General features: G+C 41.2%; 1 protein-coding gene across 3 annotated transcripts in view; it reads right to left on the bottom strand.

Moving 5' to 3' along the window:
* Positions 1-1,208: 1,208 nt before the first annotated feature.
* Positions 1,209-24,518, bottom strand: part of NOL4 (nucleolar protein 4) — a 198,917-nt gene continuing 175,607 nt past the window's right edge. For all 3 annotated transcript variants that reach the window (XM_075416225.1, XM_075416226.1, XM_075416227.1), the window contains 3 exons: positions 12,967-13,147; positions 9,318-9,398; positions 1,209-3,119 (listed from right to left, as the gene is read on the bottom strand). In XM_075416225.1, coding sequence (XP_075272340.1) covers positions 2,926-3,119; positions 9,318-9,398; positions 12,967-13,147 — 456 coding nt within the window. In that variant the 3' untranslated portion in view covers positions 1,209-2,925. The remainder of the gene's footprint in view (positions 3,120-9,317; positions 9,399-12,966; positions 13,148-24,518) is intronic.

The following is a 24,518-nucleotide window of genomic DNA, read 5'->3' as shown; positions in this document are numbered from 1 at the left end:
TGAGATGAATAAACCCCATACTTAGAGGTGGAAACAGCTATAGAGGAAAAACTACACAAGTGTGTTGGAGTTCAGCACAGATAAATCACTTTTGAAGAATGAAAGCTAAGTATCTGTAGGAGCCTTTAGAGAAGGACATAAATTGCTCCTGTAATTGAATGCGGCCTTATAAATTTCAGAGAAGGCAGCCAGAAGAAGAAGATTTGTGCACTGTAGAAGATGTACCTGCACAACTATCAAAGTAGGCTGGGGACAGAGCAGGAAAAAGGGGAGACTAGGCAGAGGCCTTGAAGGTCATATGGTGACCTCCAACCTTCCTTCTTCTCCCTCAAGAGGAGTAACTAGGGGAGAAGAAAGAGGAGTGAGAGGGTAGAACACTGAAGAAAATTGCTCAGCTGAGAAGCATTCCTGGCTGGCAAACAGCCTCTTAGACAAACTCCTGGTGGCTGCTTAGTTGGCCGTTTGAGGCACACTGCCCTGCAAAACAGGACTGAGGAAACTTTGAAGTCTAGGCATAGTTGTCACTTTTCTCTACAGAAGATGTATGCCAGAGCTTTTCTTTGGATGAGGCCAAGTGACCTGGCACAAGGCACCTTTTTCCTCCCCTTCTGGCGTGCAAGAGACAGAAGAAGCTGTAGATACTTGAAAGTGGAAGAGAGGAAAAAGGCACTTGGCTCCTAACAGGCTTCTGAATGCCTGGTGAGACAAAAGCTGAGGCAACCACGCACCTATGGTAGAGACAAGCTATAGGCTTTCACAAGCACAGTGAGAAGATGTTAGAAGCAAACGCATCTCTCCAGCGATGAGTAGCAACTAGTAAGAATTTGCAACAATATTCTCATATCCAAGAATAAGTGCCTTTAAAAAGACATCCAACAGATTTCTAAGAATAACTGTAGGGTGGCAAAATGGTGTTGCCTCCAGCCAACTTAAAATTATAAAATGCCAGTGACTCGGATCTCATGATTTATGGACCAGCCGCTTCTGCTCTTATTGAGGAAATTCTCCATTAATACAAAGCTCCAGCTAGATCAGCCTACTGGATTTACTCAATAATTTTGAGAAATGAGGTTCGGGTGTCTGCATGAATGGGACTAGAAGGCCCTTTCTCCTGTTTAAAGACAGTAAGATTTATGGCTTAAAATGCCACGTCAATTTAAATGCTATAATGTTTCACAATCATGTATTTAAACACAGAAATCTGTTTATTTACCCAAACAAAACAGAGGAAATTATTCCAGCCCTCAGGTTTTGAATTCTCATTTAAATATGTGAACATCAGTCCACAACTTAGAGATGTTTGTGTATCTATGTACCTCCAAAATACTCATATTTCATAGGCTTTTTCACATTAATATTCACCAACAGTATCACAAAAGTTCTTTTTCTTTTACATAACTGTAAGCAACAGTAATTCTAGAAACACTAGAGAAAAAAAATCATAGCAATGTCCACAGTTACAAGAAAAAGTGCACATTACTTGGTCACAATCACAGTCATTACTTGGAAAACTATATGTAACAAGTAGATATAAAATATCACTGATGCCTTAAACTCATTGTCAAAAACGGAATTACATAAAATTTTGTACATGAAATAAGGCAAATTTAGGAATGCACAAGAAACTTGTTATTCAACAAAAGCTAAACAACAGAACAGATAGTACAGTAAGCATAAACTAAAGTACTTTTTTCTATATGCTTAAAAATAAGCCTGCCGTAGTGCACAAAGAAAACACCATTAATGTGTAATCAATATTATAAAATAAGAAATAGAGGGGTTGGGAAGAGTGGGGGAGGGGAAAGAAGAGTTTTATTACAGTTGCAGCTGCATCCATTTACAGTTTTGTACAGGTTTTAGCTAGGCCTGGGAATTCTACAAATCATACCAGAAGCGTCAATGACCTTCCTCAGTAAGAATTTTGTTTAAATTAAGGAAAACAAAATAAATACACACAAGAGTGCAAATTTTCAGATTGTCACTTGCAACCTCTTAACATTCATCACCTACATCCAATCACAACTAGAGGGACTTGTATAGGACAGCAGCAGTGATCATGGAGTTAGATGAGCTCACCGTAAGAAATCAATTTATCTTTTCTTTTGTCTCAGTGATATGTCTTTTTTAAAAAACCCTCAACTCTATTAATAAAGCTGCAATATATTACAGAATGGGCTTGACAATGGTATGAATGCAGGAAATGCATGCTTCCTTTGGAAGGTATTCCATAGATGACAATTTACAGTACACGGGGGAAGAATTATCCAGCATCAAGAGTTACTCGTTGTAGAAATATGAAGTTGGGGAGAAGGGCACAGTCAGGGGTTCAAGAGAGGAAGGGGGGACTTACAATAGTTCCTCAAAACATTTTCAGGACCAGTGAAAAAGTTTACCAAAGTAAGAATGAAAAATCTTGAATGAAAACAAAAATCTTTTGTTTTGTTTTTTATAAAAATTACATTTTTTAAAATACAAGATCCTTTTAATTGCAATTGTGCCCTGTAGCAACAGGACATTTGGCAATGTTTTGCCATATACTGCAGCTTTAAGTCCAATGAGTCAGTATCACATTCCACTAATATTGCACTTGGATCTTGAACCTTTCTTTTAAAAACCATCACAGCATCTTCTGTTTCCTCCACTTGTTAGAACGAGTTAATTTCTAGCCACTTTTTCGATATTTATGCTGAGACACTAAAAGAAAAGCAATAGGCTGGACACAGTAAAGTACCTCGGAAATACCAGAGGTCGAAGTTCACTTGAAGCACCTTAACACATCACTTTATGGATCAAGAACAGTGTGGCATTACGGTAATTAACTCTCCTAAAAGACTGTGCAGTAACTGAAGTATGTGCTCTGGGAAATCAAAATGTCATTAGTGGAAACTCTGAGATAAGACCAGGCCAGTGTGAAGGTCACGTGACTCAGTTCTGCTGCAAAATAAGGTTTTCCAGTTCATCTGCAGAACGCAGTAAAAAGGCGGCTGATTCTCGGTACCCTGCCACGAGCTGCCTCACTGCATTTATTTCAGTCGGACTCAGCTGGGGTCTGGAGCTTGAACTACTGGAGGATCCAGAGCTGGTTGCTAACTGCCTCTTCATACTGAGATCTGTTGGACCTGCAGATAACAAAGGAAAAGAAGCCTCAGTTCCGCTGCCAGAGACGTTTCACAGGTTTGTAGCTACAAATGCAGAGTAGCAAAATCTGCTCTCAGCTGAGAGCCAGTGAGAAGCAGCAGAAACAAGCAGTAACTGTTCAGTGACCCGCTGCCTTGGCAGGAACCACAGCGATTTATATTTATATATGACAGACACCCTTTAAGTTCAACGTACGTAACACAAGGGGCAAGTCCACCGCCAGCAGAAATTACCTTCCGGGGGGTATCCCAGCGGTGTAAGCCCCTTGCAGCCCAACGCTGCCCTGGGATCTGACGCTGGTGAGCAGGCAGAAGGTTCATCTCCTGTGCCTCCCCCAACCCCAGCTGCCATCGTAGCCTTCGTGGCAGTCTGCACACTTGCAGTTTTTATCACAGAATATCCAGCTGATCTTCTCTAAGTATCTATTTTCACATTTTCTGCTTCAATCTGCATGCGGCCAGCTTGTGAATCCCTTACAGACGTAGATAAATGGGCATTCACTTGACTAGCCCTGACGCCATGTGATCGCTTGCACAAATAGCTGGTCATGAATGAGATTAGGCTGGTGACAGTCTGGCTGCCGCAGTGAGGAGCACACTGTCATCTGAGGGGGCTGCATACAGCTGGCAATGTATTGCAAGGATCTTGTGAGCCCTGAGCACTGACAAGAGGATCTGCAGCAATCACCATGTTGCACTGGCAGCTCATACCAACAGGTTTAGCACTGTTCGTCAAAGAATATTCTCACAGCCACGTACGCTGCCTGCAGAAGACAGCACTCCTGAGGGCACTCTGCAGGTTACAACGATCGGCAAAACCGCCTGCCATCACCACATTCAGCTTCGTGTGGAATTTCGCTTGGTGTTTGAACATGCTTATTAATCAGCTAGGATGTATGGTGCTTTGATGAGCTGTTTGTGTTTTCCATTTGACACAATACGTTTTTTCTTCCTGGAGTGTAAATTTGGACAGGTAGAGATGGACTGAGGACTTTTTTAAACATAGAAGGATACAGATGGCAAGTATACCTAGCAAGCAGTTTGTTATGAGCCAATCTGGAAAAATACTGTTTATTCATTTTGATAGTGTAGCAAATCTATATTTCTGGCAGGCAGAAGATCAGCCTAGCCTGATCTTAATCTTAATACTCCCCTGGAAATTGGGATCAAGTTATGCAAAGCAATGCTTTCCAATGAGAAAAATGTCACTGTTCACTTTCATCTGGACAACATATGTCGATGCCAAGTCTTCCTCAGCATTGGCTCACTGGATGGAACTTGCTTCCTGGAAAGACTGGAATAATTTTAAAATTTAGCATATTCAACTACAGAATACGGAACTTGCCAATTCATACTCTAGAGGTTCTCCTAAATAATCCCACCAGAATCACAGAATTCAAAACCACACTCACTATCTTAAGCACTAATGGAAAGAGATTTACTGATTTCCGGAAACTGAAGATCTGGTCATAAACCTTACTTACTTTTCTTTCTTTTATGTTTATGCAGAGACATGGCTGAGATCACAAAGAGTGTGGACATCGTCATGTTCCCACACTCCCTGAAGTTAATGAAAATCTCTCCTTGAGTGACTGAAAGCAAAGCTGGGACTATGAAAAGAAACTACTCAGACAGAAAGGGTCCTATTAGATGTTATTTCCCACTACACAACTAGCATGAACAGCACTTAGCCTTACAACTGTATTATCCAGTTTTACACCGGCATAAATGAACTGGGTTTTAAATGACTTCCAGTTTACAAAGGATAAATAAAAGGACAATTATTAGGTCAGTGAATTTGTTTCAGTCTGACCGCACGCTGCAGGGAAACGATCACAGTGTGAAGAAGCTCAGAGGATATTTCTAAGTAAAATCTTAACCCAGCACAGAGAAGAAGGGTATACAAATCATAAAGCCAGCTGGACTGAATGGCTGTAAGAAGCCATTAAAGACTTCTATATTTATTGAGGCGGTAGTGAAAAAGCTGCCACTGACATATTGAGGGCATTGTGCTCCATATGAACCTACTTTAACTTTTATGATCTTTCCTTGACTCTCCTTCACGTCACAGCCAAAACCACACAATTTATGGCAGAACAGAGCTTCTGTGGCAGAGCACACCTTTTTCTGAAATGAAATTGAAGGGCTTTTCTCATCGGTAATCCAGAGTTTTAAGTGATTGAACAGGAGATGATGAAGTTTATTTCACTCTTAAGTAGAAAATATACAGAAATGTGTTTGCTTGTATCTCTGAGGTTTTCCTTACAAAAACTGATGACACAAAGTAAAAGCACCACTCTGAAAGGAAAGCTAGGAGAAGACCAGATGTCCAGCATGCATAAATCAGTCTCACAAGTCTACAGATTCACAGTGATTTAGACAAACTGAAGATCTGGCCCTGTATTCCTAGAAGTCCAGAATAACTATCACGAGGAAAATTTTTTAACTCTTCAGAATGTATATCCTTGAATTCCTGAAGGTACTGGAAATCAGGTTGTGTGCAAGTGCAAATCTGCAGTCTGCATACACAAGGAACCATCAGGACCCAGAACTCCTCTTGGTCTGGAAGACTTCTGTTGTATACAGAGTTCTTGTATACAAAGGAAACAAGAAATCTTGGATTCTAACTTACCCCAGGTACTTCAAACTATCTGATTTATTTTTTTTTTTAATTTCTACATATGAGCAAAATAGGATTTTACTTCACTTCCCAACTCCTGCCTTGTACTTAACAAGTTACAGTGCTGTCCTCCTTCCCCTCAAAGAAAAGCCCCCTGAGCAAAAAAACCCAAAGAAATACATGCACAGAGAAAAGCATTCCTGGCTATGGTTTCAGGGCAGGGAATACACCCATACCTTTTCTGGAAGGGAAGCTGCATGTGCTGGAGAGAGCTGAATAGGAAGAGAACACGCCATGCTTGATGTGGGGATAAGGACTTTAGTTCTTCTTTTAATTATATTATGTGACCCCTATATCTCACCTCTAAAGCTTGCCAATGACAGCCCAAGCTTTATATCTGGGAGAAAACCTCACTGAGAGACTAGCCCCTGGATGTATTATACTGGTCTCAGCTTTTAATAGCAATGATAGACACTCACTGGCAGTATTACTGATTCTTAAAGGTTGTCCAGGCTGTTACACACTAAAAATTCTATAACTTATCTGTAGCTTCATCAGTCATACCTGGTTGTTCAGAAAATAAGGGATAAGTGCATCTTATTCTTATAGTGTACATTTTTTCTGTGTAATTTTATGCAAATCAGCTATTGAAACACAGGAACCTAAATCTTACTCATAAATATCCACCACATTTCTTTAACCAGACAAATAAATCACAGATATACTGAAGCGTTAAAATAGATGGTTAAGGTAGACGCCTCATGTACCTCTGTCTCCGGAAGCCATCACTACAGATGACTAAAGCTGGAGAAAACTGAACAGTTTCACTGTCATTTCTTTTAATAGCTATCCTTACTTTAAATAGAACTATTTCCTTAGTGTACTTAACTTCTACTACACTGCCAGTCTTCACAGGAAGAAGGAAGTGTATCCTTATACAGAGAGAAATCTGAATATTTTGGCAATGAATTTTGCAGTGTCGGGTTCCTCCAAGGTGATACTGCACATTTTAGCATACTGCTTCCTATCCTGGAATATTTCAGGACAATTTAAAGTCTTGATTGCAAACATTATAAGGTTCTACAATGTCTGTGTGTGCTAGCGAAGATTAAGCATATATTGCAGAGTTGAACACAGGATACTTCTTTTTGTTTACCTATTTCTCTTAGTGCATACTATTATAACTCATTATTGTCACCTCCCATGTTTTTATAACAGTATAACATTCTCTTAAGCAGTGGGTTAAACAAATTGCTGAGACAGATCCTGTCTTTTATACCCTATCAGAAGACTGAGGTATTGCTCCTCCGCCTTTTGCCAAGGCCACCTGATTGACACTTTAACACAGGAATATTTTTGATTTATCACCTCAGTCCAGTCACAGAGACCTAATTTCCCATGAGGTAAAATTGTTCTTGTTGGAACCACATCAAGCTGAATATGAGAACTCTGAAAACCCACTCTTCATGTGCTAGACAATCATTTATCAAATTAGCTGCTAGGAATATCTGCCATTAAATACACTGCAGGACAAATGGCTTTTCTGTAAATTGCAAGACTTAAATGGAACTAGTTATTGCCTCATGCACTACTCATTAGCAACATGATTTATATCAGATGTAGATGTGCTGTTACTGATTGCTTAGACACTATCAACTGTCTCAGCAAAAATCCCTTAAGAATTGTATGCTGTTACTGGGTAGCTACCAATCTTTTAATTAACAACTACTGAAAGAATAATAAATGCGTCAATGACTCTCAAAATGGTTATCACTATTGCAGATAATATTTTAGAATAACAAAAATAATTTTAAAAAGCTATATGTGCTTAAGCATCTACACTTCTACATTTTCATTAATAGTTAAACAACCTTTTTCATCAGTGAAGATGTAAAAAGCAGTGGCACTTATTTACAGAAAAACACATGTGCCCATGCTTTGAAATCTCTTGTGTATCTTTCCTATTGCACCTATCGTCCTCTCCCCCTCTTTTCCCCATTAGTGGCTTTAGAACTATGTATTAAATTTTCATATACTCCAATAAAACTAAACAGAAGCAACTATCAAAGTATGCTACTGTTATGCATCTGTCAATATTTCTTTTCCTCTTGCCTTCAAACAGAGAGCAGATGTGCCTAAAACTATTGTTTCAAGTGCCAGGAGCTCTCAGATCAAGGAAACAGGGGCTAATGAATGGGACCTCTAAGGTTCTTTCTCCCTTCTACACCTTTCCCCCTGGAAAACATACCTTCGGCTAGTTTAGATAGCAGAAAAACTGCTGAGTTGCCTGAGGAAAGAGATGTGAAAACACAGAAATGCCCACAGCCACTGAACGTCATGCATTTTCAACAATCAGCAAACACTCTGGCTTGCAATGAAATGATTACGTGAGGTCCTTAGTTACGTGGCATACACTTGTTGGGCCTTAATGGCTGTCTCCTGAGCTTTCTGCAAATGTAGAGAAGTAGGATACTGCCCAATATATCCACAGACATTCCATCTCCATTCCGATGGTGGGAGCAGACTAATACTTGCATATGCCGTGTGTCTGATAATTTGAAGAGGAGGAGGAAGGGGGAAGAGGAATGTGCGGGGTGATCTTAACATAGAATTCAGCCAGCATTTCCCAGTGAGAAATTTCCACCTTTGCCACAACATAGGTCAAACCATTTAACTTCTCCCAACTCCACATTCTGCCTTTTTTAAACAGGACTAAACACACTCTCCCAGGTTCCTAACTCTATCACTCTTGTTCTGCGTCTCTTCGTGCCCCAGGCTCCAGCTGTGTTAGAGACAAGCTGTTTTGTCTTTCCTCTCTCTCTCCACTTTGATGCCATCCGGGTAGCACTGAGAACAAAGAAGACTGTGCAGGAGTAGAGGTATAAAGAAGAGCTGGAGAAAGCAACTAAAGCAGAAATCCCATTCAACCCCTACATTATGGCCATGCTGCGGGTAACCCAGTCAGCACTTTAAGAATTAGCTACATACGGGATATTCTCAGCTGGACTTCTGTTTTTCCTAGTTTATTGCCCAGAAGCCTCTACTGATCATGCAAATGACAAGATTTTACAGAAGGTTACATTTTCACCAAATTTGAGGGTGCTGAAGTGAGGCACCCTCCCTACTCCCACATGCAAAATCAGACAAGCGTGCTCAGCCCTCCTCTCCGTGCCCCAGAGCGGCACAGCCATGCTGATGGCTGAGGCTCAGCAGCACCAGCTCCGGGACCTTCCCCCAGCTACCCTGTCATCTTCAGCGGGGCTGCACCGCCTGAAGGACCCAGAGGCAGAAGGACCATGATAGATGATATGCACATGGGTAAGAGGCCTGGCCACAGCAGGGAACAGCCGTGAGAGTGCAGCCCTTCTGGGTCTCTGGAAAGGGATCATCAGGGAGAGGTGAGCAGTGTGGTGGGAGTCTGCCAGCTACTGGCTGGACTACGGGACCATTGGTCATGGTCTGCAGGCCTGTCTGTGGGAGAGGAGGCTGAAGGAGAAGCCTGCCAGCACCCAGGGTTCACTTGTGGCATGAATGTATTCAGATTTGGCAGGAGGACTCACCTGAGCTGGAAGGGGACTGGACGCTTGTGGTGCCTGGGATGCAGTGCTGAGTCGTGGCTGTGGTAGAGGTAGGCTGAAGATCTGTGTAGAGAAACAGGGACACAACAGTTGCTTTGTCTTACCATGATACGAGGGCATGTCCTGCACGGCCAGTCTGCCATCGAGTCTGAAACACTCTCTCTTTCTACACATGCAGAGGCAGTTTCTGCCTAGAAAATCAGGTAATGATGCAGAAGAAACAGCCACAAATCACCCCCAGAAAACTGACAGTCATCAGGATAGGGCAGACAGCGACCCCCTGGACAGACACCCGTGGGGAGACGGGGAGATCCCATTGTGCCAGGAGAGGCTCAGGCAGCATGCAGGCTCTTTGACAGCTTCTGGCAGTGGCAAGAGATTTCGCTCCCAACAGAGCAGCCTGTCTGCTGTCCTCACCCTCCTGCTCTCAGGCTGGGCATCCCTCCAAGCTCCATCCAGGTGTGATGGAGCAGGGCCAGCTGAAGCTTTTGTGGCCGGCTGGGGGCTGGCAAGCAAATTTTGTTCACACCCACTGGGCTACCCCACCGTGGAGCTCCTCCATTCAGTTCTGTTGTACGAACTGCATTAGCCTTAAAAAAAGAGTCGTGGAAATCCACCCTTCTCAAAGAGCAGCTCTCCTTTAACACCTCCAAGAATCAACGACAACGTGCCCAAAGGCTTCTCCCCAGCCCACGCACAGGCTGACAGAGGCTCTTTCAAGCCACAGATTACTTGGTGACAGGGCGAAGCTTTCCAGCCAAACTGGCTTGGCCTGAAGAGTTTAAAACCAGGGGAGAAGAGACCTTGATGCTGTAAGCCCAAGCCTATATATATTGAATACCAATAGGTATTCAAGCAGTGAGTTTTAGCTACCTTTTGAAACTTTTCCTGTCTTCTATTTTAACAGATACACACAAAACCAGACTGTATTTGTTTATACACACATCCTGACTGAGGTGTATATTTATTTTTACACTGGGAGAACATTTGTAAACCTGACTAAAACATTTGATGGGTTACTACATTGAGAAGGAAATGCATTCTTAAATTACTTCTCAGGTCCTCAAAACAATTCACAAACAAATATCCTTTTCTCCAGAGAGGGAACTCATTAACCATCATAACAGCCTTGCATATGTTTGGAACAAGAGTCCTTGAAACAGAGTAACGATTGCAAACAACTGTCCTGTGAGCTCTGTCAGGAGGGCAATAGTTACCCCTCTCAACTGCAACTCCATCCTCTTCTCTTAGTCTACAAATGAGAAGGCAAATATCCATGGACATTTCAGAGAGGACTGACAGACCCCAAAGAACTGGCCTCCAAGTCCTTGCATTTCTCCTGTAGGGAAACCATCTAATAGGGCCACAGCACTTCACCCTCAATAGCCAAGAAATAATTAGTTTGGCTACTGATTGCTTTTGTGTCAATGAAACTAAGAAATTGATGGAGTTGCCTTTCCACAGCTTTCCTAATGATCTTCCTGAAATGGCAGGTGGGTCACAAATCAGTGGCCAGCTAGATTGTTAGCACCAACAACTGATTTCCAGCCGCTGGCATGCAGACTTCTTGTTCATGGAGCTCATGTGCTTTGGATCCTGTGAGATCCCTGAGGAGAAGATGTACACCTTTGCACAACACTCCAACTATGCACAACCATCTGAAAGAGGTGCAATGGTTTATGAGTCTTCCAAAGTAAGGAGACATACAGACAAAATTTTCTAGTGCAAGTAGGGAAAGGCAAGGAAGAAGAAATGTTTAGGCATATGTCAGTACGCAAATCGTAAGCATCCACCAGTGCCTTCACCCCAGTGTTGCTACACAGGGAAATGCAGTGCACTGCAGAGTTCCCTGGCTGCATTAGCTACACAGCATCTGGAAGTTCCCAAATAACCACTCTCCGTCCTGCAAAACACATCTTGAGCTTTAATTGTGAAAAAGCACTGGAGTCCTCCACATTAAAGGTACACAGAAAATGTTGCTTCTAATCAGAAAGCAACACTAATTTATGATGTTGAATTTGCACATTATTTTTTAAAATTGCATGCTGAAGTGATATAGAATACTTTTGCCTAATTCCCACAATTCACTGGAAAAATGGGAGTTATGAAAATGTATCCCATTACAAGAGGTTTGAAGAGAAGAACAAGTACACAAAACAGTTGTGATTCCTCACAGTTTAGCATTATGTAAAACAGGACAATTCTTATGGCTTCTGCTGACAAATAACACATGGGGAGTTTAATCCGACTCTTAGTTTGGTGCAAGAACAAATGTCAACTGTTTTCAGTGGGAACTGGCTCAGACCTTCTCTGGCCATAATATAGAAGACAATTTTACCGTTCTTGTGTATTTTCTCAAGAAACCAAATTTCCATGGCCTGTCTTTCTCTTAGGAAAATATTTGATCAGAGGTCATATTCAGTACCTCAGATGTGTTTTTCCTGCATATGGAAACAATTGTAATCATCATTCACTCTCTTTAAGTCAAAGACTTTTGACAACTAAAATATTATCTTTTTAAAGCCTTTTGAAAACTTAATGCAAATCATTCACAGACCTTCCAGAATGGGGGGGGGGTGGGTGGGGTGTGAGGAAGCAGAAATGGCTGAAGGTTGCCAGGACACCACATACCAATAAATCTTTGTAGATTGCAACCCTGACAGCATTTTGAAATTGCTTAGCATGTAGAAAATAGCTGAACGACTACTGTCTTGCCTAAGTCAGCCCAGGTACCTGAAGCAGCACTCTCCTCAGCCAGAGAGGGATCAGCCAGTACAAAAACCCAGGGATTTCTCTGTCCTCTGAAACATTTTTTAAATACCATTCTTGGAGGCAAGAGACCCTCAGGCTTCCAGAGTAATCTCTTTTTTCTGACAGACAGACAATACCCTCGTTACGAGCATGGGCAAACCGTTTCCTTTCCTCTACATTTGCGTGAAGTCAATATGGGGGCCTGTTTCAAACAAATCATGCAATTCGCTTACACTTGTTTGTTGCAGATGCTTGCTGATGTAAGAAGAAAGGAATGCTGTCTAAGCAAATGACAACACTGTTTTTTTCAGAGACATACAATCTCATGGTGACACATAATTACCTGCATCATTTTTAGCTTAAGGGATAGATAGATGTGCTGTTTTCTCATGTAACTCTTGTTATGCCAGATCCTTATCTGCAGTAAATTAAAGTAGCTAGAGAGACCGTGTGAGAAATCTGAGTCAATTCATTTCTGTTATAAAATGTGGAGTTCAGTGTTTTCAAACTCCAGCCACAAAAGATACTAAAGGCCTCATTTTGTGATCAGTATAGGACAGGACAATAATGACAGGGTAGGTCCTCATAAAGTCATGCAAATCGACTGAAGATCTAACCCAGCATTTTTCAACTCAGCTTTGTTAGAGACTTCAGGTTCAGTCTTGTCCTATTGTGAATTAGTCCCCTGAAACTGCAAGGAAACTAGCGTGCAGTGAGCAAGTATTTTGCGCAGCAGTAGCTGTTTGCAGGATTGTGTTCCTGCCCATTGTCTGATAATAGCCTATGGATATTGAACCCCTTGGACTAGCTTTCTGTACAGCAGGGGGAAATGTACACACGAGCACATATACACACAGGCACATTTTGTAAGGAAACTCACCACTGCTAGAAGCATCGTTGAGATTTAGCAGCCCACCTCCGAGCCCTCTGTAACTATGGTAACTGTAGGTCCCATTTCCATTGATGTACAACACCTCCTGTGTGCTGGAAACAGCTGAAGTTGAGTAAGTGACCTGGGCTGGCTCCTGTTTGTACTGTTTGTCAGCTGGAGCAGCCTCATCCTGCAAAAACAAAGAAAGGTTTTGAATTACGGTTACATTTTACCTTGCATGAGAGGGTCTTTTCCATCGTTAAGACTTTTTATCTACTGCTTTCAGAAAAGCATAATACATGTTGAACAAACATAGAGTTGTTTCTGACTGACCAAATATCAGCTGGAAAGAAACAATGGGAATAAACAAGAATACAGGTTTCCCACAAATCTGAGAATATTTATTTATTTGTCTTCCACAAGCCAACCACACTGTTTCTTAAAGGGGAAGATGCATCCTCTCACCCTGAAGAGCTCAGTCTTCTGCAAAACCCAACTCTGCCCAGAAATAGCATGGGAAAGCACAGAAAAAAGGCATGACTTTCTGAGTACATGAGTGACTCTTCCAAGTCAGAGAATCATATCTTTCTTGATATGATAAACCAGTACAGAATGCACCAACTACTTCTTTTGATGTATCAGCCTCAGAAATGATGGAAGGAACAGAGGAATGGAATAAAACATTTCCTATGTTTGCAGAGGGCTGAGTGACCATCCATGCAGTGTCCAAGAGGTAAGGATGCCTCTACATATGTGACTTGAAAGCATTTGTTATCTGTGTATGAGCAGCAACTGTTTGTATACCATAAATTCCCCTCACGCTCCCTCTTTGCCTCTTAGATGCTCACATAATATTGAACAAGATTTAGCACAATAGCCCTCCAACTTTCCCCTAAAGCAGAACACGTTTCAGCTGCAAGTATGTTCTTCCCCATCTGCACTTATGATAGCTACTGCTTAGAGCACCTCACCTCCACTCATGATCACAGAATGCCCCTGTGGCAACTTTCATAATGACACAGGTGAAAAAAAGAAAAGCATTAAGAGAAGATTTAATGTGTCTTCGTAGTCGGAAACAAGGAAAACTATCAGTGTGTGACTGCTTAGCCCACCACAGGGACCCAAGTGCCAAAATTTCTGATTTAGCCTGCAAATGTATTTGAAGTTTTCCTTTGTTTCTTTTTAACTTGCGGATTTTTTTTTTTTTATGGGTCAGATTTTATATTCTTATCTTATGAAAATATATTTCAGTAATTTCAAATAAAATGGATCTGTGGAAGATCAGTATTTAAAAAAATTGAGGTGAGAATGTTTGCAGACCTTTTCGGCTAGTTAACTGAAAAACAATCTGTTGGAATTATCTTCCCTTTGTGCAAGATTCTGTCCATTTTATGCCTCTCTCTTCTGCACAACCTTTTATGGTTGCTAAATATGCCAAACTTATTAAGAATGTAATAAAATACCTCAAACCTTTTTTACAGTGTTTACTTAAGGAATGCATACACCAGCACAGAGGGATCAAGTATTGCAAAGAGTGTCCAGTCTCTATGTAGAAGCAAAAAAGGTTCTGAAGCAGCTTTTCTGTTTGCATTAGTAGCAGTTGTCAGTTCCACCTCTCAAATAAGACACTATCAACATTTCTGAGATTAGGATATCCCTGTCTTGTAGGCATTTATTGATTAAAGAGACTTGGGCACAACTGAGATGACTCAGAAGGAATATATATTATTAACAGAAATTTTAATATTTAATACAGAACACTGAACCATCAGATAATTAATTCTATAAACAATCAGAATGAGGCCTCTTGGGCACTAATATGAGCTGAGGCAAAGCTTCACATTTTTAAGAGAGTTGGCCAAACTAGTTTGCTATGCATTTTCTTAAGTAATAATAGACTTAAACAAAGGGCTAAAATTGCAATGTATTTTTGTCAGGAATTCAAATTCAGTATCATTTACCTTTTATCTCCAAAGGTCACTCCTGTCTCTTATAAGAGAAAATGTATTCTTTTCTATGAGAAAATATTTATAAGCTTTACAGTTAAGTTCTGTCTTGGCAACAAAGCTCAATTCATGGTCCAAAGCTTTAACACTCTCAAGGCTGAGATGTTCTGTACCCTTATGGTTAAAACTAGATGATATGTCCTGCCATGGGTTCACTCAGAGCCTCATTTTATTCTCAGGAAGATCAGTAAGGGATCTTCTGCAAATTTTTCACAGACTGGACTGTGTTCAAGAGGGGCAGTGCAAAGGGGATTAACTCCTATAGCTGAGCAGAGTATCTCAGGGCCAGCCTGCCTCCTCATCCTGACTGCCTGGGACCCACAAGTTTGCTGTCCCTGAATTTACATGTCCTCCAGAGCCCCTCTATTCAGTGCACTGACAACCCAGCAGTGAATTTACTGCAGAGCTGATGCCCTGAACTTCTAGCAGAGCACAGCAAGCACAGCCTGGCTGGAGGGCACAGCAACCTTGGTGAGTACCAGCCCGCCTGTTAGAACACGTGGCCAAGAAACTGGAGACCCAATTTCTGGCTCCTTGTTACAACACACAGTGAAGAGGCGGAAAACTTGGGATGCCAGGTCTTTGCTAGCTGTGGTGAGGAGGGGACCTGGACTCAGAGCTGCCATCTCCTAGCAACCGGGCTCAAAGCAAAACGGTGGTGGGAGTCATAGCTGAAGCTGTGCCACTGTGGGGAAAGTGCACAATTCATAGACAGCAAACAGAAAGGCAGCATGACTCAGTTCCCTTTCAGAGAAGGGCTGTCCTGGGAGGCTTCCAGCCCTGCTCGCTTCCAGCTACGCCCCAACACAAAATTCAGAAGCTGCTCTGAGGTTGGGAATTCGAGCTGGGGCTGCGCTGCTGAAGGGGGATCTTTGTACTGAAATAATCACAGCCCTGTGGGACACCGTGGCGTGGCATGGGCTGGGGCTTGGGGGTGTAGCCAAGGCGTCCTGGTGGGGACGGCACTCCTGGGAGGGCTCAAAGGGGCTGAGGGGGGTGCTGAGCCCAGGACTCCTGGTTCTCAGTGTGAGGTCTAATCTCTTGGCCACTATACAAAAGGTGGTTTCTCTAAATATTGCATGTATTTTCACAAAGCAGACCAATCACCTGTACCTCAGTGATGAATAAGTTGCCACACATTTCAGAGGCGAAATCTGGGCCTCACCTAAGCGCTTTGCTCAGTGCTTCAGGATGACTAAATGCAGAAGGGCAGGATTTTTGGCAAGCATTTTCTGAGCAGGCTCAGGTGTCAGCCCTACTGGTAGGATTACGAACCATTAGCCTGGTCCCAGGGGGTTAAGTGTTGCGTCTCACACACTCCCTTGGGATTTAAGTATTTTTCAAAAATGTTTTGTACTTCAAAAGGTAAAACTCTGTTCCTTTTCCTTGCAGCCATGCCAAGCACAAAGAAGCCAGGCTCTCTTTTTCTTGGGGAGAGAGAACATGAACATCATATTCACTTTTGTATACCTGAGATTTATTCTGCACAGATTTATTCTCTTCTTTCTTTTCATCTTAATTGCCTTTGCTTTTAAACTACTGTAGAAATCAAACAAACATAGGGTTGTTACAGAACTGACATTTTTTTAATATTCTGTTAGTCATTCAGCACTTCTTGTTTCCCCTTATATTATACTTCTACTGGAAAGGTTTAATAATTTATTAAAAATATTATTCAAAATTATTTTAATTTCATAATAATCAGTAACAATTAACTAATCATTTATTAATACATTTAACCTAACTACCTGGAACACACACTGTTGTAATTCATAACAGATCTATAAAACCTGTGAAGTATTAACTGGTTTTAAACTATTTATAATCATGAACAAGATGCATATAAAACGTTTGTCCATCTAGAATATGACTTACACCATCTTCATTTTGTTTATGGCAACGGAAATAAGTCATCCTTCTAACAATATTTCTCTTATGAATTTATTTTGAAGGAGAAATAATTTGTCCTGAGTATATCATCTGGAAAACAATGTAAATCACAGAAATGCAAACATACTATGCTAAAATACAATGTAATCTGTTCACTTGAAAAAGTGGAAGCATGAAGTAATACTGCGATCCTCAGCTTGGCATACATCAGAGATATCTAAGTCTCAGTTTTATGTCCAGATCTGTACTACGAGAACACAATTTTTTCCTTAAAAAAGCAGACAAATGCAATCTATTTTATTTTTAATTATAGAAACAACTAAATAACCCTCTAAGGACAATACAAAGATTTCATGAACTATTGCACAACCTGTATATTGAAGAAACCCTGCTCTGCTCTGACTGATATTCTGAGCAGCTAAGGAATAGTTTAAAAGGAAATACCATCCACAGCAACACAGATGCGAGTGCAGAATGTCACGACTGTGGTGAAGAGAGTGAGATTCACCAGCAGTGTCCCAGTCTCCTATTCCCCATGCCAGTGGAGGCACAGCATACACATTTCTTTTTGAAAAGTCTGTCCTTTGTGGAAGCAACTCTAATAATGCCATTGCTCCTTTTTGTTCCCCATCTCCTTCACCACCACCAAGATACTACAAAAAAGTAACATCTTGTTAAAATAAAAAACCCTGGCAAATCTGTGCTACACTCAGTTTTGATCCCATATATACACAGGTGTCAGAAATTCTGTGTATTCCCATTAAGAGAGAGCAGTGCTATTGTCTTGGCTCCACTGCTAGCAATAGGCATTGCTAACACGTAAATGTAAAGCCCAGACGGGAGTGTCTATGCAGATCAACTCACATGGACAACGCTAGCTGAGCGTAAAACTTCTGCAACAAGAATATATTGGTAATGTTCCAAAAATGGCAAAAATGGTGACACACATTTAACTACTGCTTTCATGAAATGTAGTGTCCACCTGACTGACAAATTAACAACTTTGAGAATGACAGCTTTTAACTGCCCCTATGTCAAGGTGATTTTTTCCCACTCAATTAGAAAAAGAGACAAAAAGGCAAACACATTTTTGCCTCATGTTTTTTGGTACTTTCTTTTTTAATACGTTAAACTGAAAAATGTGGATTTGTTCTTGTCAATAAACACTTCTTTTAGAATACCGCTTTGAGCTTAGGAAAACTCCAGTGCAGATTAGTCTTCAAACATATATGCAAGCCAGGACCCAATATTTCCATGTAGTCTTCTATTTTTTCAGCATGGGAAAAAAATTCATTCACATGAAAAAACAAAGCATTCTTTCATGTGTTTTAATTTTTTCTTTAGCCTCAATAGCTTGTAGTATGGCTTTAGAAGAAAGGAGATAATGTTTCATATATTTTTCCCATTTGGAACCAGCCAATTTAATTCTATGATTTTTGAATCAAAAGTAAAATAAATAGAAACACATGATAAAACCATGTAGCACTTTTCAAAGCATACCCAATTAATGCCCATAATACTCTTGTTAGATGGGACTTTTATCACTGCTTTTCAGATGGTGAGATTCTGGCAACAAACGCAACCTTAAGCTAGCATTACCTAATGTGTAAAGCGCTTGAGTTCTGCAACCATAACAAAATAACGGGCTTGTCTTTGTGTAACTTAACTTTTAAAATAATGAGAAGAGACTCAGAAGTTCCACCACAGGGCACCCCGCTGAATCCACAGGGGGCTGTGGAGCTGGGAGCCCTCAGCCAGGGAAAGTAGATCCCAGGGTAAGTGGCCACCATTGTTCACATGGAGCAAGCCATTTAAAGGAGGAGAAGACACAGGATTCCTGGCTCCTACTGCAGGGTCCAGAAGGTGGCCATGCTTAGACATCCAGAGATCACTGCCGTCTCCCTGCTCATGACCTGATAATATTGTATACCTTCTGCTCTGTCTCTTCAAATTTTTTCGTACTGTCTCTTCAAAATCCCTGACTCTTCATCCCATCCTCCTTGATTCTCCATTTCATCTTCTACCCTCCATCTCAGATTTAGTCTTTGCCTATCAAATCCTAATCTCTCCTTTCCAAATAAGTCTCTTGCTCCCTGATATCCAAACAGCCTCAGCAACTCAAGTCCTTTCATTTCATAATTTGCAGTTAATCAGTGTCACATCCACTGATCTTCCCATCTGAGCTTTTCTCTCCCTCCTCAGACTCCTGTCAACCTCCTAACCCCTAAAATCCTCTCCTGGAAGGAGTAAAGACAGGTTCCACAATCAGCCAGGGCAGCTCCTCTTTTCAGCCCACATTATTTTTCATTAGTCATGTCTGATTCACTTTCACCACTAGTTCTTTAATTCTTCTGACCAGTTTCCTTCGCACCATCAGCCTCAGCTACTCTCTTCCTCATCCAATCTCATAATCTCACTTTTCATTCATCCCTTCTCATCTCTGCTTCCACCATGGGTCATAGTCCCAACACTCTTACCCCAGTTTCAGCACTAAGATCATATTCCTCATCATACCTACTGAGATTCAAATAATCTGGGAATTCAGCACCTAAAATGTTTTGACTGTGTAAGCATGTGCATTCAGTGTCACATCCTTGGCATAAATGACACCACTATATTGTCAAGACCAAACAGAGAGTCTTTTTTTTTTAAGGAATGGTAAATACATTTAAGGATCAAACTACCCATAGAGGACAAACCTTTCCTCATTCTTGAAAATGGATGAAGTTTTCTCTGAAAGAGTTCAACAGATGGAAGATGTACAGAATGGTAAATGTAATCTCTGGAGGGTAAAGGTCACGAAGTTATTACCAAACTGCATACCTAGTATTATAATGGGAAGTTTCAGGTAATCTTAATAAGTGATGATACTACAAACTGCTTGGATGACACGCATTGTTCTGACAGAACACTGGATCTTTTATTAGCCTTAATTACATTAAATTAATTCTCTAGTGTTTGACCCAGCTTTTAATTTTATGACCAATACCCTGGAAGCCTAGACAGCTAAATATTATTTTGGCACATCACTGTAGGCTAAATTTTCCTTTAATACTGCAAGGCTGTTGACTCAGTGTACTTAGCAATGATGGAAACGGTATTTCTGCAAATGATGGATGTGAGTTTTCACTTCAGTTTTGGTTTCCATTGCACATTCTTTCTCCCCTCTGCAGTTGCTACGGTTTGTGTTGGGATTACTACCCACTAAATAAAACCTGTTCAAGACTAGGGAGGCCTGAACAAAATGAAATAGACCTACATAATTCACTGAGTCTGAAATCCAAATGAACCTTCACAGTAGTCCTTTGCATTGGCTGACCTTCATATTTAAAGTATGGAATATTTATAGCCCTTTAAAAGGACAACATCTTTTAATATTGTAGGAGGCGCTTTTACAGCTGTGGTCTACGCATGGAGGCAAGGTAAGACTTGCAGAAAAAGGTAACACATTTTCCTAGACTGAGAGAAGGACTTCTGTACCCAAAAGCTGATCTAACAAATGATACTACCTTCCCAGAAAGCCTTATTTCTCTAACAACACAATAAGCAAAAGCCAGATTTTCAACTGAAAACTGTTTCAGTTCAAAACTATTTTGAATAAAGTTCTACAAAATTTCCAGTCCCCATATTGAGGGATTATTAATCCAAAATTAACATCTACCTGAGATCTCAAATCATCACACCAGACCCATAGCTGAAACCTGCAAATTGAATTACTAGAATCTTTACAGTCTGTTTAGGAAAATATTTAAAACATGTCAGAGATATATTTTATCTGAGGAGCAAAGTTATTCTCTGATAGCTTTCCAAGACAGATATCTATATATACATATATTTATACACACATCTATACTTGGGTATTTCTCCACCTCTCGGATTAGTCACAGTATTGCTTCAAATGATGCATCCACTGACAGTCCCATAACCTGTCGTTCAAAATCATCAGGACAGATAGATTCCATAAATGATTGCACCTCTGGACAGACTCCTTTCCCTTTAATTTTAGTTGTCCTTCATAAACAACATTCCAGGTTTTCATCAGAGGATAAGGCACTAGAATTACCATAGAATCATAGAACGCTTTGGGTTGGAAGGGATCTTTAGAGGTCATCTAGCCCAACCCCATGGATGGGGGTCCACCCCTTCTGGATGAGGTCTACGCACAACCAGAAAAAAAACCCTGAGGTTTTCCCCAGAAGTACTAAGTAAATTTGAGCAAACTGGCTAAAATAAAACATGAAGTCAAGTTCAAATAATATCATGGAACTCATGCCAGATATTCTTTAGCTTGGGAAGTGTTTTAATAATTCAGGGGTGGACTTACCAGTGAAATCAAGAGGGCTGTAATCACTGTCCTCAGGCATGCACAGTATTTCTCCTCTTGTAAGGAACAGCTGGGGGACTGCACAGTTTTCTGTTTCCCACCCTCTGTATTCAGGTCCAGACCGTGTTTTTCTCTGCTACTTTCTCTGCACTATTTTCTTCACTTTTACTTAAACCAAGCATGTGAAAAAATGAGAAAGTCTGTTCTTGTGTGACGTACAACTCAATTTGTAGCTCAGTTGGAGCTGGGTATTCCAGCTAAGCTGAACATTCATGCCTTAGCTGTGAGTCTATCATCTCATCATTACATGGAGAGACATCAGTCTCAGCTTAGAGTTTTCTGGCTCCAGCACAGTGAAGAAGATCCCAGGGTAAGCAGCCATCATCACATCTGCACAGAGCAGGGCGTTTAAAGGAATTTGAGCCATGGGATTCTTGGTTCCCACTGCAGAGTCAGGAAAGTGTCCGCTTCTTAAACACCCAGAGATTGCTGCCTTGTCCTTGCCTGTGACCCAGTAGTGCATACCCTGTATCCCACTCTCCTTGCTTCTGTCTATCATCTCGTCATCACACGGAGAACACATCAGTCTCAGCATAGAATTTTCTGGTGTAGATGTAACATTATATGAAAAAGTTCTCCTACCATGTAGATGCAACTGTAACGAATGTGTTACTGCCAGAAGTCTAGGTATTCACGACGATTTTGCTGTGAAGTCCAGTATCAAAATGGGTTTCATATTTTAGATAAAAAATGATAAATACAATTTTTTAGATAGTGAGGAAATATTAATATAGTCTAATTTAGCTAAATCAGGTGTAATACAGAGTCCAGTCAGGCATCTAAACTCCCTTTAATGCCAATGGTGATGTAGGAACTTGAAGAGTGTCTGTGAAAATGTTAAGGTAGCTGCCAAAAGTTCCAAATTGTCGTCCTGGCACAGGGTATAGAGCCAAGAAAATAAAGCACCACGCTTCAGTTTCTGATTATAAGGGCAGCAAGTTCCTTATGCTTTCAGGTTATTAACACTGAAATGAACTACCAGCATCAATGCTGTCACCAGGCATCAAAAATTACTCCAGCCAGTGTTCAACAGGAAATGAAAGCATGAGTCTGACACGGAAAAAGAAGACCAAAATAAAAAGGTGCTATTGTGTAGAAGAGAGAAAAATGAACCTCAGACTTCTGCATTTCTGATAGAATGACACATTATTTACAGACTGGAATGGGTATGTTAACCTTAAATAAAAGGTTAGTATTTTCACATTACAGTCTTTGAGTCTTGTTTTTTCGTCACTGCCACTTCACCTGCAGAACAGAAAACTTTTCTGGAAGAGGTACTCGGATGGCTGTTGCAAGTTGTTGGAGAATCACTTGTGTTGGAGCAATAACAAAGCAGAGGGATCATTTTTCATAGCCTGTCTGTTTTAGCCAGTTTATTATCCACTGTTACAGCAGAAGAGCAACCTGGGCTTTCAGAAGTCACCAGTCTGCTTGTTGACCGTGGACACATGGATGAGCTATTCATCATGGAGACATGGATGAGCTGTTCCTACAGTGTAGGTAACTGTGATGCAAAATCACTGGAGAAACTGGGTTCTTCTAAAGGACCGTATCTTTCTCTGTCCAAGTGGAAAAGGATAGTTTTTATCTTTTTTCTGTGGTGCTTGAGATAAATTTACGGTTCTTTAGTGAAGTTCTGGATAGTTGATTTTTTAATGTGCTTTGCCTGGTGTGCTTTTTTCCATCAGGGACAAAGGGATGTAAAAAAGTGTAACTCCATCACAACTCACAATCACATTTGAGGTGGACTAATGACAGAAAGCGTCCTGCAAGTTAATTTTATAGCTCTTGGTGTTCTTGTCTTATGTTGCAGTTATTGCTCTTCATAAGGTCTTTCGTAAGTTATATTGGACATGGTCATGCTCCTTATTTTTCTAGAGAATTTTAATGTATGAACAAAATTTAGTTAGCTAATGGTTTCACCTCTATTAATTGAAAGCTGTCTCAACATACAAGACAGGTGTATAGTGCAAGACTGCAGTGTGCACTGCAGTGTATGCACAGCAATGACTTCCTCAGTGCAATTTTAAATAATATGTCCAACGACAGCCAGCATCAGATTACAAACAGCTACAGGCATGTAAGAGGCAGAACTGGGCCTGGTCTGAATACATGAACTGTGCCAATGCCTTTGAGTCTTGGCAAAACTCCTACGTGCTCGCGGTATATTTCACAAAATACACGTGACATTTCCCATGGAGAAAGTGGTCCAAATTCAAAGGGTCAAAGGCGCCATGCAAAGAGCAGAAGAATCTTTTGGACCACCAATTTCTGCTTTGCAGAAGAACACCAGAGGAGAGGGGGCGGGTGGAACTTCTGCTCCTCCCTGCTGTACCAGCAGAGAGGACACTTGTTAGGGCCCAGCCCTCATACAGCATTTCTTCCTCTCAGAATAGGCAGAAAACAAAAGCAGATTTTAACTCTGACCTAAAGAACAGCACAGCATGGCCCTTGCCTTAGGCCTTATGATAAGATCCTGATTTAGGCCTTGCTTCAGCAGTCAACCTTAAGAATCCCCACCTCCTCTATTTGCACCTCCCCACCCACTCTCAGCCAACACTTTCCTTCAAAGGAAAGCCAAGTTTCCCTTGGGAGACCACATCACCGACTCCTTCAGCCTGACACGGAGGATGGGACCAGAGAGAATATGAAAGGATCCTTTCCTTCCCTATGCCACCTCCATAGATCTGTCAGCCTAAGACAGCTCAAGGCACAGGACCATGGCAGCAGACTTGCTAAGCCTGCCCCTAAAGTGAAACACTGCATAAGGAACTCCAGGGCCTAGCATGCCTCTGCTGAAACGAGATTAGCAGAAAATCTGAAGAAAATACAGGTAAAACTCCAGTGGAAATGAAGTATGGGTTATGTTATGTTTACTTTTATGTTGCTGCATATCCCCTCTAGTCCTTTCAAAGCCAATTTCTTTGCAGTGGCCAGCACCTTGCAGAAGAACATGGCTACTGATAATTTTTGCTGCTTCCTCACTCACAGGCAGTACAAATGGAGGAGTCTGAATATCTGACCTTTCTTCCAAACAGAAACAACATAAACAGCAAGAAAACAATGTCATCTTTTCCCATCCCAAGAGCAGTTTTGCCTGCAGGTAATGGTGCTGAATGAATCAATGTGTTGCTGAAACTGATGCATGATGACAAAGGCACAGCCATGCTTACTGCTGAACCAGGATGCAAAGTGAGGGAAATTCCTTCTTCACGGCGTGTTCCTCTCATTCAGAACAAGCTTTGCTATGCTTCGGGCAGCTCCACTTTTACGATCACAGT

Source organism: Opisthocomus hoazin, chromosome 3 (genome assembly GCF_030867145.1).
Source record: "Opisthocomus hoazin isolate bOpiHoa1 chromosome 3, bOpiHoa1.hap1, whole genome shotgun sequence".
Lineage (NCBI taxonomy): Eukaryota > Metazoa > Chordata > Aves > Opisthocomiformes > Opisthocomidae > Opisthocomus > Opisthocomus hoazin.
This window is presented reverse-complemented; position numbering and strand designations above follow the sequence as displayed.